Source organism: Centruroides vittatus, unplaced genomic scaffold, assembly GCF_030686945.1.
Source record: "Centruroides vittatus isolate TY-2023 unplaced genomic scaffold, ASM3068694v2 contig_150, whole genome shotgun sequence".
Classification (NCBI taxonomy): domain Eukaryota; kingdom Metazoa; phylum Arthropoda; class Arachnida; order Scorpiones; family Buthidae; genus Centruroides; species Centruroides vittatus.
This window is the reverse complement of record NW_027120928.1, coordinates 100,622-116,498: the sequence shown is the minus strand read 5'-3', so window position 1 is coordinate 116,498 and position 15,877 is coordinate 100,622. Positions and strand designations below refer to the sequence as shown.

General features: G+C 29.0%; 1 protein-coding gene across 2 annotated transcripts in view; it reads left to right on the top strand.

Annotated features, from left to right (window-relative positions):
- LOC136968614 (aryl hydrocarbon receptor-like) overlaps window positions 1-8,234 on the top strand; it is a 119,254-nt gene extending 111,020 nt beyond the window's left edge. Inside the window, exons 5-12 of one of the 2 annotated variants that reach the window (XM_067262610.1) lie at window positions 3,354-3,489; window positions 3,584-3,657; window positions 3,770-3,957; window positions 4,710-4,816; window positions 5,767-5,908; window positions 6,129-7,332; window positions 7,590-7,607; window positions 7,973-8,234. In XM_067262610.1, coding sequence (XP_067118711.1) covers window positions 3,354-3,489; window positions 3,584-3,657; window positions 3,770-3,957; window positions 4,710-4,816; window positions 5,767-5,908; window positions 6,129-7,332; window positions 7,590-7,607; window positions 7,973-8,080 — 1,977 coding nt within the window. In that variant the 3' untranslated portion in view covers window positions 8,081-8,234. The remainder of the gene's footprint in view (window positions 1-3,353; window positions 3,490-3,583; window positions 3,658-3,769; window positions 3,958-4,709; window positions 4,817-5,766; window positions 5,909-6,128; window positions 7,333-7,589; window positions 7,608-7,972) is intronic. The other variant, XM_067262611.1, reaches the window with a different exon arrangement.
- Window positions 8,235-15,877: the final 7,643 nt, after the last annotated feature.

Sequence of the window (15,877 nt, the reverse complement as noted above, 5' to 3'; positions counted from 1 at the left end):
CGAAGGCAGAATTTTATGTTTAATAGTTTCGTATTTTGAATTGCCTTTCCTAAATCATAATTAATTTAGAATATATTTTTGTATAATTTAATATAAATAAAAGATATTTTATGAGTAACATTTAATATTAAATCAAAATTAAACACAATCGCAAAGCTACACCTCTATAAGATAGGCCTGCAAGTTATAAAAGCTTAAATTAAATTTTTTTTTTTTAGCAAATTTTGAGTCAATTTTTGGCATATCTTCTAAATTTTATAAATTTAAGCTTACGTCTTTATTATCCACGAAACTTTATGTGTAAGTAGCGCTTAAATTTATTTTATTAATTTTAGATTTTTTTAACGTAGGGTTGATCTTTCGACTTTTAATAATTTTTATACTGAATTTAATAAATAAATGCTCAATTTGATTTTATAATTCATAAAGAATTGATTCAACACACCTTAAATCTTCAAAAATTTATTTAACCTGCGTAAACCCGACTCGCAAGATATCGAATGTTATCTTCGGTTTGGCAGGTTTCCGTTTTGAACAGGTTTTTTTAAACACACTAAATCATTGCGTTCCGAAGAATTTTTCCCGTTTGGGAGGTTTCCGTTTTAGTAAGGTTTCGTTCTAAACAGATTTTACTGTATTTAGTTGATTCGAATGATACAAGAATAAGAGAGTGGAACAAGGCTACAACATCGATTCTTTATGCTAAATTATGCAAATAGATCATGATTATGTTTTTGAAACATTAAAAACACTAATTACATATTATTCTGATAATAACAATCTAAAATTATAGCGGAAAGATTTATAGAAATCGTAAAAAAAATGAATTCAAAACTTATAGTTTCTTATAGACTTATTACAAAATTCTAGCAATTATTGATGTAATGTTAAAATAAAAAATTTATAAAACATGTATTTTGTAATTTACTTTTATATAAAGTTAAAACAATTTTATAATAGTGTATATAAGTATTTTTCATGGGAATAAATTGAAGTTGATGTCGAACTTACGTGAGAAAAATAAGGAATTAAAAACTTTAACAGTAATTTTTGAATTCGTTGCTTTCTATCACGCAACCTTAATGTTAAATTTTACGAATTGTGTGACAGGTTAAACATATACTTAATATTGATTTATTCAGATAATTTTAATGAATTTCGACTTTATTTCATCTCGGTTAATAAACCTTAATTGAGGGATTATCATATCAAAAGTCTAAATTACCGGAAGAAACCCATAAACATTGATTTACAGAATATATTATCATTAACATTTATGAAAAATAATATGTATATATTTTAAAAATTAATTTATAACATTATAATTCATTATAATCTATTGTATTATTTAAATATTACCGATTCTTACCATAAACTATGTATAGGCAAAGTCAAATTTATATATTTTATATGTGATTTATCGAATAGAATCGGATTAAAAATGTTATTTAATAACTAAATAGAATAATTTTAATTTTATATAATATAGTAGATAAATATTAATGAAATTATTAATTTTTATTTATAATAATAAATTTGTATCAATGAAATCGGCAAATACGTAATCAAATGTAGGCCTACTGTACAGTACTGTACTGTACCTTTTTAATAATTTAAATATATAGGCTACAATTATATAGGCCTACAATTTATATACAATTGTGTAGCATAAATATTATCAAAATATAAGATTTATATTATTAATAATTTAAAAAAATCGATCTTTTAATAATGAATATAGTCATTTTGTTATACTAATTGGCCATTAATTAGACTTTATTATAATAATTTTTTTTTATAAATTTTAATAATATAGTTAAATTAACTAACTAAAAATAATAATTATTATAAACTATTATGATTTATTTTATATATATTGTAATCTTAATTAAATATAAATATTTAATTCGTTAATTTATTTAAATTATAAACTTCTGTAGACAATAAGGTTGCACGAATTAAATTACGGAAATATATTAAGCTTTTATAATTTATTTTATAACTAAATAAGTTATTTGTTTGCATTTCATCTTATAATTAGGGCCTATACATTTTAAAATTAGTTTAGAAATTATATTTAAGCCTATTTCATTAATATTTGTTTTAAGTATATAACAAAAAATTGTAATTTAATTTATAAATATTATTTAGTTTAAATAGAATAAATATGTCGGACAAGTATTTTATAATTTAAAAATAGTTTTTCGTCATGCTTCTTCGCAAGATTAACCACGAATTCGTTTTGCTCAATTATAGTTAATATCCAGCAGACGTTCAAAAATTCCAACAAAGCACATAATGTATTAAAGAAAGAAAATGAAAAAATTGAAATTAAAAGGATGGCCTTTTGTATAAAAATGATTTTTGGAGTAAAGTTAAGTGGCATATTGTGTTAAAACTGAGAACGGATAAGATAAAATCTTAAATAAAAATGATGAAATTTTCTATAAAATTGGCGAACTTTAAACTTAAAATGTTAAATAAAAAGGATACACTTTTGGATTAAAGTTTTATATAAAAAAATAGTAAAATAACAAATTAAATTCTAAATAAAAATTCTGAAACTGAAATTTTATATAAAAATTTAAAAAATTGGCGTCAAATTTCGAGTAAAAATAGTAAAAGTTAGACTTTGCTTTCTTCTGTTAATAATCTAAAAAAATAATCGTATACACGAAAAAATCCAAAAATTAGACTTTTATTTTGTCATAAAATTTCTTAAGATGAAAACATGAATTATACCAAAATAAAGTATTATAAATACAGTAATGCCTGTTTAATTCGAAAATGAATAATGTTTACTCATAAATACATATAGACGTAAATGTAGGTTATTTGAAAGCGTAGAAAAAACAGATATATAAACTTTAGGCTCATAAAAATATACATTAGTTCCAACGAATGCAAAATATATATAAAAAAAGGAAAAACATTTTAACCCAGACGATCAAAACACAACTGTTGGAACGGCGGAAATGTTTCAGCCAAAGTAATTGATTGTGTAATTGCGTGTGGATCCGTCAAGCGAACGATACCAACGGAAGACAAGGATCCACTCGACCTGGATAGAATAACACAGTTCAGATGATCATTAGCCATCCCTGGCTATGATTAATTAGACTGAACCTCTCTGTTCTTGATTACTGTGCGATGCAGGGATGTAACAGATGATCTTGTCACCGTACCTTGCTTTGATGAATGTGTTGAGTTGGAAGTCTTGCGTTTTGTCCGTTGCTCCTATATCACTAAAAAGTAGTAGAGGGGAAGAAACATCGACGAAAAATTAACCTCTTATCCGATGATTGTCTAATTGATGCTGTTTTTTTTTTCCTCCTTCCTCTTCCTCCCTCAAGTCGGACATCTGTCATCAAAGTGTATATGAATTAGTTCATTCGGAAGATAGAGAAGAATTGCAAAGACATTTAATATGGAACTCTCAATTACCAGCTGATAGAGGAACGATTACTTTACAAGAAGTTCTTTTGCCAGGTATTTTATATAATTAAAACTTTTTAAAATGTAATTTACGAATCTGTATATTGAAAGGATATCAGTAACTAATTAAATTTCTTTTATTTCGAAGAAAATGCTCAATATCTCGAGAGGAATTTTACAGTCAGATTTCGCTGTCTCTTAGACAATACATCGGGTTTTTTGGTAAGTATCATCATCGCTAAATCATTATTATAACTGAATCCCTAACAAATATATAGAGTCATGAATTTAGATGGCTTCATTTTTTAAACAATTTTACTCTATTTTTTGATAGAGATTGGATATACGAGGGAGGGTGAAAGTTCTTCATGGTCAAAATCACAAAACGGAAGATCCACCATTAGCTTTATTTGCTGTATGTACGCCGTTCGGTCCTCCTTCATTACTGGAGATGCCACAAAAGGATTCGATGTTTAAGAGTAAACATAAATTAGATTTGTCTCTAGTCTCCATGGACCAAAGGTAAGTTCGAAATTAATTTTTAAATGCCCGTATAATTAATTTATCTCGTGAGCTAGATTAAGTAGCTTGAGTAAAAACTCGTTGATGTAACTTAGTCTTTTAATTGATTTGAACTTTGAATCTAAAGGCGGTCAAGTAACTCGCCTACTCAAATCAAGAAGGTCACTCTTCAACCTTTGCAACACTTCAAGGTAATTCCGTGGAAAGATATATATATATATATATATATATATATATATATTTAAATTTGACATTCTGGTTTGCATTTAACTTTTGCCTTCAGCTAAATGAACTCAGATCACATGCAACCGTGATCTTCCTGTTCTTTCTCGTCCCATTTCTTGTTGTGACAGTCAAATTTACATATGTAATTATAATCTTCATAATATAGGCTAAAGGATAAATGCAATCATTTCCATAAACTAAGACCTTCTTAAAAAATATAATGATAATTACACAGTTTTGAAACTTAATTATCAAAGAAAGAATCTTTCTGAGTAATTTCAAGAGGTAGCAAAGTTTCTTTGTTTGTGTATATTTTTTCGCATCGGTCTAATTAAAATTAGTTCTTTCAAATGTTATTTATTAATTTAAATGAAAAAATTTGATAGTTAAAATCTTAAAATAACAGAAATTAATAAAATCTGACTGTAAAATCGTATAAAATAATTTTAAAAATGATTTTCTAAATCGTATTTATTTCATTAAATTAATAATTATGTAAATATTTATATATTTTTCTTTAATTCTAGGGGAAAACAAGTATTAGGTTATTCGGATGCCGACCTCTCAAATAAAGGAGGATACGATCTAGTCCATTTTGACGACTTGGCATATGTTGCTAGTGCACATCAGGAATGTAAGTATAATTATAATACAGTTAATAAGTATAATAAGTATAAATATAATACAGTGAAATAAAATTTTATTTAATAAAATTAAGCAAAAATGTTAGTAGCAATTTTATCTGAAATGCTCTTCTGTAGGCTCAAATTTAAGAATGTAGCTTCATTATACGTGCAGAATAATTGGATAAATAAATTATTAATTAGAAAATATTATACATAAGTTACGCATTCACAAAAAATAAAACTTCCAATTCTTTAAATGGAACAAAAGTTATTTTTTTCTATCTCTGTACTGTAGATTGTCAGTAAAGTTTATTTACACTTTCAACTTACTGTATATTCTAGGTTTTGTATTTTGAATAATTGTTTATTATTATATCTTTGACAATGAATTTAATTGAGACTGCCTAAAGGAAAAATACAAAAGGCAAAAAGATTTTTTTTATTATGTGACAAGTTCCATATAAAAACATAATTGCAAGGAAATTGGTTGAAATAAATTGCTACTATCAACCCTTCAAACACCTCGAGTACAAATTTTTAAGTCATCTATGAAATGCCATAGCTAAATTAAGCCATGCAAATCGTGATAAGTTAATAATGCAGATGGGTAGCGAGTTGACGATAAAATTATCATCGATAAGTTATCATCATCAAAAAATTGACGAAGCGAATATATAATTTTTCTCTCCTTACTATAAAGTAATCGTCAGAACAAAGTAGAAAAACAAATCATGAATTAAACAAGTGAAATTATATAAAAATAAAGATATCATAGTTGAATTATTACATTATTTTTAACTGTCAGATTTACATAATAATTAGAAAGCAAACTCTTCGAGTAATTCTTTTTTCTCATAATTTATTATAATAATCTTATTGCACTTACGGAATTACATTTTTAAAAGAATTTTTAAATATAAAATTAGGCTTAATAAATTATTTTTATCATCATTTCTAGTGTTAAAAACCGGCGCATCAGGGTTAATTGCTTACAGACTATCGACGAAAGAAGGGCAATGGCAATGGCTCCAAACAAGTGCTCGTCTTATATACAAAAATAGCAAACCAGATTTTATTTTATGTACACATAGGCCACTTATGTAAGTAAATTTAATTTTGATTATTAACTTTTGAATTTTAAAAATTCATTACGATTAAATTCTAAAACAATGGTCGATGAATAGGAGGTTTGTACATTAATAAGCCTTTAAAAACATTGTGTTTAAGCAAATAGCACATTTATTAAAGAATAATAGAAAATAAATTAGATAATCAGACCTTATAAATGCCAATAAAAAAAGGAAAATTACTTTATTACAGGGAAGAAGAAGGCCGAGATTTGTTGGGAAAGAGAACAATGGACTTTAAAGTGACATATTTAGATGGAGGGTTAGGAGCTATTACCGACCGGAGTGGTCTTTTATGTGACAGCGATCTTATTCTAAGATGTCAAAGGACGAGAAGGTATAAATCCCAATTTCGAGAATTACTGACAACATGCAGGAAAAGAAAGATACCCGGAGATCCTTACATTGACGAAACGAGCTACAATAACGTCTACCCTTACCCAGCGGAGAATGCAAATGGTTTAAGTCCTTACGCAGCAGCAATGCCTCAGAACTTTTTTACAGCAGCCATTGATAATACTCGTCTTCTCTCACCCGAAAATTTATTCCACTATCGTCATTTCGCTGGAGGATATTATCCAGAATACCACCCAGCGGCTCAATACAGCGGCAATGGTTTCTTAGACATGACGAGCACTGCCAGGACATGTTTTCCTACTCCCTATCCACCCGATGGTTCTCAATTAACCAAAGATGACAAACTATATCCTTGTCAAATGGACGCTGCTAAATTTAACGGAGAATCACCTAGATTAGTTCAACAAGTCGGTTCGAAACCATCTTGTTGTGAAGCGTACGTAAATCCTGCCGATCCGAGTGCCACGTTAAGAGGTTGTATAATGGGTACGACTACTGCTGGATTGCAACCTCTGCTACCGCCACTCGAAAGAGATCCGACAAAACTGAGTGATCTAAGTTGTCGAAATCTAAACTTTGGTCTACCTAGTGTTGTGGAATCGATTAGTGTGGACTGTGTTAACGTAATTAAACCGAAAACTACTTCGGCTCTCCCGCCTCATTTGAGAGATTCTCCTCATCTGGCCAAAGAAGAAAAAGATCACAGTGATTCTCCTGTTTCTACATCCTATTCCAACGATACCAGGCAGAGTGTTCTTATGTGGGGTTCTCCTTTAAGTAGGTCGACAGGACATTCGACAACGCATCCGAGTGGGGGATTGTTTGACAGTAAGTTAAGTAAGTACGGTGACTCCCTCTGTCGGACGACAACAGAACTAACGAGTGTATCACCTTCTGTTTGTAAATGGATGGGACATGTTGCAACGCCGAAATCAGCCTCACCTCATAACAGTACGAGTCCAGCAAGTGGAAAAGTAGCACCTTCAGTCAGTTATAGCAGTACTCCTTATCCTTCTATGGGACTCGAAATAAGGCACCCGGTAAATATCAGCAATTTTATTATAGATACAAATTAAAATAAAAAAATTTCATGTAAATAAGCTCATTTACAATTTTTTTATAGGTTCGAATTTTGTTAGTTTTTAATTTATTTTTAAAAAATAATTCCCCGAACAAATTTTTTATTAAAGATTTTTTAATGAGTGCTTTTTTATTAAAAAAGTATTTTTATCAACTTTGTATTATGCTTTTCTTCATGCTTTATCATTTTATTTTTTCTTTCTTTTTTACGATACAGGATTTTGCTTTTTTCAAGGTACGAATTTCTTGCTAAATTATCTCTATGCTTGACAGTCACGTTTATTATTTTTTGATAATTCGAACAAAATAAAAAAACAAATGAAATTAAAATAAGTTAAATAAATATTGGTTCTATTTATAGAAAAATAAAATAAAATAATATATCGGCCATTAATTATATCGTGAAGATGAGTAATGTAACGAAATAATTTAACAAACAAACCATAATTTTTCATAGGATAAACTGTATGCTTTAGAATATTTATCTTAGATTCCATTAAATATTTGAACATGTAAACAAATCAGTGTGCTAAAAAAATTAATTTGTTAAAAGATTTTTAAATTAAAAATTAAATTTATATTTTCTTTCTTTTTTCTTAGTTGCCTTTGCTCAGGCAAGAAAATGGAAGACCACCCTCAGCGAAGCAAGATGGAAATCCATTATTATCAATCTCTGAAGTGACAAACACTCTTTTAAACCATGATTAAACTATATTTAGTCAATGAAGATGCAAGATTATTTCCGAGAACAATGACTTAAAGGAATCGATTGGGGCCTAAGTGGACTTCCCATCGGAGCACTTAAATTGATTGTTTGCTTATACCGTAGTGTGTAACACGTGTGTGTTTATGTGTACAAATATATAAAAAAAAAAAAAAAAAAAACCGAGAGAGAACTTGAAACTTCGTGGAGATTGAACATTATGCATTCTCCCAATTTGCTAAATTGTGTGGATTCGTTTTGTGCCCAGTTAACACCAAAAAGAAAAAAATAATTAAAAGAAAAAATTAGACTGATTCAAAAATAAGATTAAAAAAAAGACTTAATAATAATATGCTCAACATTTCGACAGAGTGGGCCATTAATATATCACGCTTCACATTCTCTTTGTTTTGTGTGTGTACAGAATTGGACCATAACGCGTATATTTGTCACATGGGATGTCAGGTTATCTTCAGGAGGATTGAAAGATCTAGTCTTTTCTTAACGTTTATCAAAAATGCCCTTAAACAATATTGATTTATTTCTAATTAAACAAAGTTTTCATATTTTTGAAACAGATAAACCCAAATTAAATATTATTTTTGAAAAATTGGATTTAGAGTGTTTTTTTCCCTATGTTTATATTTGCCAAATTATTGTTAAAATGTCAATTATATTTTATGAAAATATTAAAAAAATTAATTATTCGAAAACGAAAAGACTAGTTCTACAGTCCTTAAAAATTATGAAGAAATAACTATTTCTTTCGAAATACCTAAAAGAAAGAATAACGAGTTGTTTCTCATATTTGAATCGTCTCATCTCTATTCACTCATTTTTCAACATTGTTGTGTATCATTCAGACGGAATACATCACTATGTTGGCACATATCAATCAGCACACTGCTACAAATATATTGGGATTATTACACCAACAATTTGTTGAATAAAAATCACTTTTCAATCTAGTCTTGTGTGGTTATTTAAACAGAATTTTATCGGTACGAACAGTTTAATAATTTGCAACAAAAATCTAAATTTATAATACCTAATTTCGAATTTTAAAATATATTTGATATAATATGTTAATTAGAATGCAATTTTATTGGCTGCAATGTAGAAAATGCTTCACGTAACACTCATTTTTCTGCGTTGAAAGCTGTGAGAAAATTAGTAAGGAATACAGAGGATCAATTGTATCACGGGACTTATAAATAAATAAATAAATAAATAAATAAATAAATATATATATATATATACAAAATTATAATCTGTATATATATATATAAACTAGTTTGGCCTAAGCGTGTCAGATCAAACTAGTTTAGAATTATTATTCAAGTATATTAATGGTTAATTTAAGTTAATCATAAAACACAAATAAGTTCATTTTTAATTTTAGTTTGATTTTAAATGTTATTTTTATTATTTCGTTTGAACTTTTGAAAATATTTTCGAAAGTTAATTACCTTTAAAAGTGCATGACTTAATTAAAAAAATACAAACTGATAAGTACTGATTAGCTTATTTTTATTTTATAGTTTTGTACAAGTGTTGTGTCACTTCTAATTAATATCGTTTTTGGTTAATGTTACCCTAGGTATCGAAGATGGCGGCTAGTCTCCGATTCCAGCGATCAGAAGACAGGGAACAGTGGGGACGCGCGTTCTAACCTAACCTAACCTATTCTAATAATTTGGTTGCTAATAATTATGGTAATTTATTAGAATAGGTTAGGTTAGGTTAGAACGCGCGTCCCCACTGTTCCCTGTCTTCTGATCGCTGGAATCGGAGACGAGCCGCCACCTTCGATACCTAGGGTAACATTAACCCCGTTTTTTATAATTAAGTAGACCATGTTTGAATAAATATTGTTCATCTAATTGATTGCCTTTTAATTTTAACCATTAATATACTTGAATAATAATTCTAAACTAGTTTGGCCTGACACCCTTACGCCAAACTAGTTTGGCCTAGGCAAAACTAGTTTGGCGTAAAATCGGGTTTTGACGGTAACATAATTATTTCATATTATGAAATAATTCAATATGTATATGAAATATTGAATTATATATGTATATGAATATGAAATATTGAAAATTATGAAATAATTCACCTTATATGAAATAATTCAATATGTATATATTGAAATATATATTATGAAATTTGTTGATAATATATTGAAATATATATTATGAAATAATTCAATATATACATATTGAATTATTTCATATTATAATAATTTTGTATAAAATATTTAAAAATTATTTTCTTTCTTGCTAAGAAGTAAGGTGTTAGCAACTATGACATCCCAAAATCCTGTGCCCATTGCACTACACTTCCTGCATCCAGCTAAGTTCGCCACTGGAGAATCCTTACTATAAAAATGTTGGCTATAATAAAATTTTATCGTCTGTGAGAAGTGCATTATTTAAATAAAGCGTGAAAATCTTCCTCGATGCATTTTTTTCAATTAGGATATTTTAAAAATATCATATATTCCTATCTCTGATTGGTTGAAATTTTTAAATATTTTATACAAAATTATGCAATAATTTAATATATAGGCTATATATACTGAATTATTGCATAATTTTGTATAAATATTAATATACACGCTTTCAACCTATCTCTTTTCAACCAACACTTCTTTACTAATGCTGATTGTTTATAATGATTTAAAAATCATCCAACAGCAAACGATTATTATCTCCGCAGACACGCCTTTTACTAAATATTTTCGATTCCAGCCAATTAAAGGAATGAATATGTTTGTTTATAAAATAGCTTAATTATTTACTTAATTCCACAACCGATAAACGTTTTTAGAAAATTTTTTATTTTATTGTTTCAGAAATATCAAATAATGAATTTAAATTTAATATAAACCGCATTTCATAATAGAGTATTTTATTAATTTGATAAAATATTAATCTAAATTACAAACATCTTTTCGAGAGAATAGATTAATCTCTATAAAGTGATGTATAATTCTTCATTCTTCATTACAATATATTTATAAGGCAACCCCATTTAGGCAAGATAAGCATCCCTCAGCCATTTCCTAAAGCATTAACCTAAATATTAATAAATATCTTAAGACTTTATATACAAATTTAAATTATAAAAGATATAGTTAATCTATTTAATAATTCATTATCAAACTCACTAAAGATAAACATAATTCAATTACAACGGCAAAATATCCGATTTTAAATAAAATTTAAATAAATAATCTACAATTCATAAATTTGTATATTATTCATTCGTGTAATATATATTATAATACTCATAATTTTAATTTAATAAAAAATGTAATTTTTGTGCATCGAGTTAAAGAAAATAAAACGAATTAAAAATTAATGGTTAAATTATGAGTAGTGCTTATATTATTAAATGATTATTTATATATTCGGTATTCGATAAAATTTACGAATTATAAATTTTATCTGTGTATAAAAATCGTGCATAATATCTGCGATGTTATTATCGAATTTAACGCGTGCCTTCAATTTATTCTAAACATGATTTAGTAGCAATTGGCTCGGTCATGATTTAGTTATAGCTGGTGACTTGAATTATAAATTATGATAATTAGAATACTCATCAGTCATTATGTCCTAGATCCTTCCTGTTAAAAACAGGTTCGAATTTTTGATATTGTTGATGAACAATAGGAGATTTTGATATCTCTTATGAAACTACACAATTTTTTAAAGGTTGTTGATTACTTTTCTCCTGCCCTTTTTCTTTTAATGTTATAATAGGCCTACCTATTACGAGGCTGAGAATTTTTCTTACAGAAAGTTTAGATATAAAGAAGAATAATAAATTGATTATCGCATTATTATATAATTTCGGATTCAAAATGTTGAAATATTTTCGTGTTAGAAACTGTATTAAAGTTTATTTTTTTAAATTTACGCTGATTATTAATAATATATTTTAATAAATATTTATTATACACAGGATAACCTATTTGAAACTTAAATTATTTTCTTTTTTTAATTACTTGTATTACCGCTTACAGCTTTAATTTTCTTCCTACTTATAAAAGATAGTTGGGCTATAGGCACTCGGAAAATTTTTAAAAATCAAATCGACAGAGTAAAGTAAGCATTACTCTTTCTTCCTTCACATTTAATTTATAAGATATTATCACGATTGATTCCTCAGCTCCAGCGATTGTGAGGGGTGCAGTGGTAAGTCGGTTTGTAGGCTATCTTTTATGATTTTTTCCAACAGCTGCCTAATAAGAAGACATAGTAGAAAAGAATTAAAATGTTAATTACGCATTTAATCTCTCACAGGCTACAAAGACAATATTTGTGTATGAAATGAATAATACAATCTTCTACATTTAAAAGCGGAAGATTCTTAACAATGAAGTGGCATGATAACATGAGGGCCGAAGAGGAAAAGGTACAGGTAATTAGTGGCGCGTTATCCTAAGAGAAAAAAGGGAAATTGCTTGGGTTCCCATCAACAGAAGACTACAAACCAATCTTTTATAAGAAAATACTTTCCCCAAAATGTCTGAAGTCAACACTGTAAGTGGGGCCCCCTAATTCAAATTTGCTTGGATCCCATGAAGTTGTAACACGCCACTGAAAGGGATGTCAATATTTTAATTAGCGGGGGCGCGAAACGAACCCAACTCTGTTGGTGGATATTATATATTATTTATTCGAGTATACGTCATTGATTTTAACATATTTTATCACAATACAACAAAATGAATAATTAAGTTTTAACTTAAAACTCATTTTTCATAAATATATCAAATTTTAAGTAAAAATAGATCAAGAAAGGTTAAATTAGTCAATATAAATTAGACATGTTCAATGAATACTTCAAAAAAATTTTCATTAAAGTATTGGAACAATTCAATGAAACATAAAACTTATGTGTTAGCGCACGTGAAAATAATCAGTGCTCTTACAGAATTCAGAATTAACCACAGCTAATCTTAGCCACCAAGATGCAACGAAGCGATGAAAACTTGCTAACTTGTCTATGAAGTTCATCAGTTAACAGAAAAAATTGTATTGTGTAAAGCATATTACACACACTAAGAATAAATAAGTTATAAGAATATTTCATATGCTTCACAAAACATAAAGCAGCTTATATATTCTATTCGTTTTGATCATCCGGATATCCGGTAGTTAAGAATAAGCTGCGACGCAACCGGATAGAGAAGAATAGTTTTGTAGTTTTTTTAGATAAATTATGATTCATCTATTGAGAGATGGCTTGATTTGGAATCACTATCAACATGTATTCTAGTTTGCATTTTTCGTTAAAAAAGAAGTTAACTGATCTTTAACTTATCTGTATAACTTGATACAGGAGACATCGGTCTATATTTTTATGAAAAATAATGTTCTTCCGGATAAGGTTAAGTTTATTGACGATTATACGAAAGACAAAGACGTTCACAGAATGGCGTGATAAGCAAAACTTGTTTAGCGTTCTTATAAAATAAAAAACAGATGAGCTATATATAAATAAATAACGACTAACCCGTTACAAAGCTATACATCCACAAGAGCCGAATTATCGGACTAGAGTTGGCTATAATGAATAAATATGGTCGTCGATGGTCGTCGTGTTAGCTTATATATACTGGAGGAGGCGATCGTACTGAAGGTCCGGGTAGCGTAACTGGTAACGTGTCTGCACGGATAGCCGAAGTTGCGGGTTCGAAGTCCCGCTTCGGGCCGATTTCTTTTCCTCCAGTTCCAAATTATTGAAATTATTTATTTAATTTAATTATAATTATTAAGTTTAGTAAGAGATGGCGCCTAACGCCAAGCTCTAGTGCCAAATTGTCTTATTATTTATTTTTTCATTATAGCCGACTCTAGCCCGATAATTCGGCTCTTGTGGATGTATAGATGAGATATATATCTATTGGTCAGATTAGTTTCCAAGATCTCTCGATAAGCTGAGATCTGAACTTTCAGAGAGCTAAGAATTGCTAATCAATGAACTCTCCAACAACTATATCAGCAGTAAATAGCAATTATAAAGGACTATTTTTGACACCACGAAATGCTGATTAAGAACTCTTAATCTTAATCAGCATTTCGCGCAAAAAATTTAGTCATGCATTTAAATTGAATTTATATTTCATAAAGTTGATTACAATTAACAAATATATTTTCATTTTTATGACACATTAAAAATAGTTTATGACAAAATTTTAAAAAATCTCCATACGCTATATTTGTACTTTTTTTAATAAGTCAATAGATTTTAAATAATCTAGTAAGTGAGCATTACGATGAATGCAATTTTAAGAATTCAATTTGATGAAATTTTATTACGAATATTTAGAATATTAAAAGTAACATAGGAGAAATGACTACTATATAAAATATAAACTCTAATATATAACTCGTGCTTAAAGAAAGTCCTTATTTAATGAAAATTTCAGGAACTGCCGTTTCTTTAATACGGGATGACCAAAAGGTATCTACCAAGTTTAATGTTTCATTATAATGGTGCGACGAGATGTACAGTACAAATCTTACTCAAATATTTAAATTAACATTTTAAATCCTTTATATCAGGGCTTCCCAAACTGTGCGTCTCGACGCCCTGAAGCGTCGCGGCGCTATCCTAGGGGAGTCGCGAGACAATACCCACAGGTCGCCTGCACGCGACGTAATGAGTGAGTGCGCGGCGCATGCATCTCATCACCCCGCTCTTCCATTTTCTTGTTCTTTCGTTCAGTCTTTTGTTTTCGTCGATTATAAGCGTTGATAAATCAGTGTTTTGATTTCAAGTGTGTTGTATTTAATTTATGCATCGTAAAATGGATAACTTTATTCAAATAAATAGAAAACGTGTCGAAGACTCAGGAAAGAGTACAAAGAAGAGTAGCCATTTCAAAACTTCAGCCCCAATTTGAGAAGTTATGCTCAGAAAAGCAATGCTCATCCTTCTCATTACTTGTGCTGTTATGTTTTCTAATAAATAATAATTATTAAGATTCTATATTCTTTGGAGTTTTCTTTGAATAATAAAGTAATTTTAATGTCTGCTAGAGCTACACGTAAGTATCTTCTTTTAGAAGGGCGTCGTAAAAAAATTACAGCCTGTAAAGGGAGTTGCGGTATAAAAAAGATTGGGAACCCCTGATTTATATCACAAGTAGCAGATAAGCCCGGCGTTGCTTGGGCAAAAAGTAACGATAGCGAAGATTATTACATTATAGCCAATCTTACCCGTTTTCACGGAATGCAAGAATTAGGTCCCCCTGTTTCCAGACTAATTACAGAAGTTTTAGATGGGTCTAAAAATATGTTCGATTTATCACAAAAAATCTTAAAACCGCATCCGCGCCTGTAAATCTTGTCGCTTTCTCTTAACACTTCCATTGTTACGTAACACTTCCATCAACGATGGAAGTGTTAAGACTTAATCCTGTCCCTCCCCCCGTGGGGAGGAATGTCGAAAAATCCCTTCTTAGTGTGCATTCTCGTGGCGTACCCTATTAAAACTCAATCAAAAACGCAAAAAACTGCATCTAAAATAGTACAGTAGAAGTCGAATTCTTCGGGGTAAGCCTTAATCCTCTCCCTCTTCTCCGTTGGGGAGAGGGAGAGGATTGGGGAGGGAAATTTTGAAAAATCCCTTCTTAGTGTACGTTCTCGTGACGTACCCTAACTGTGTACCAAATTTCAACTTTCAACTCCTAACCGTTTGGGTTCTGCGCTTATTATTATTATGTTGGGTTTAGTGGGTTATACTCGGTTGACACCAGTGGCTGTGTACTATGCCAGACCATAGTC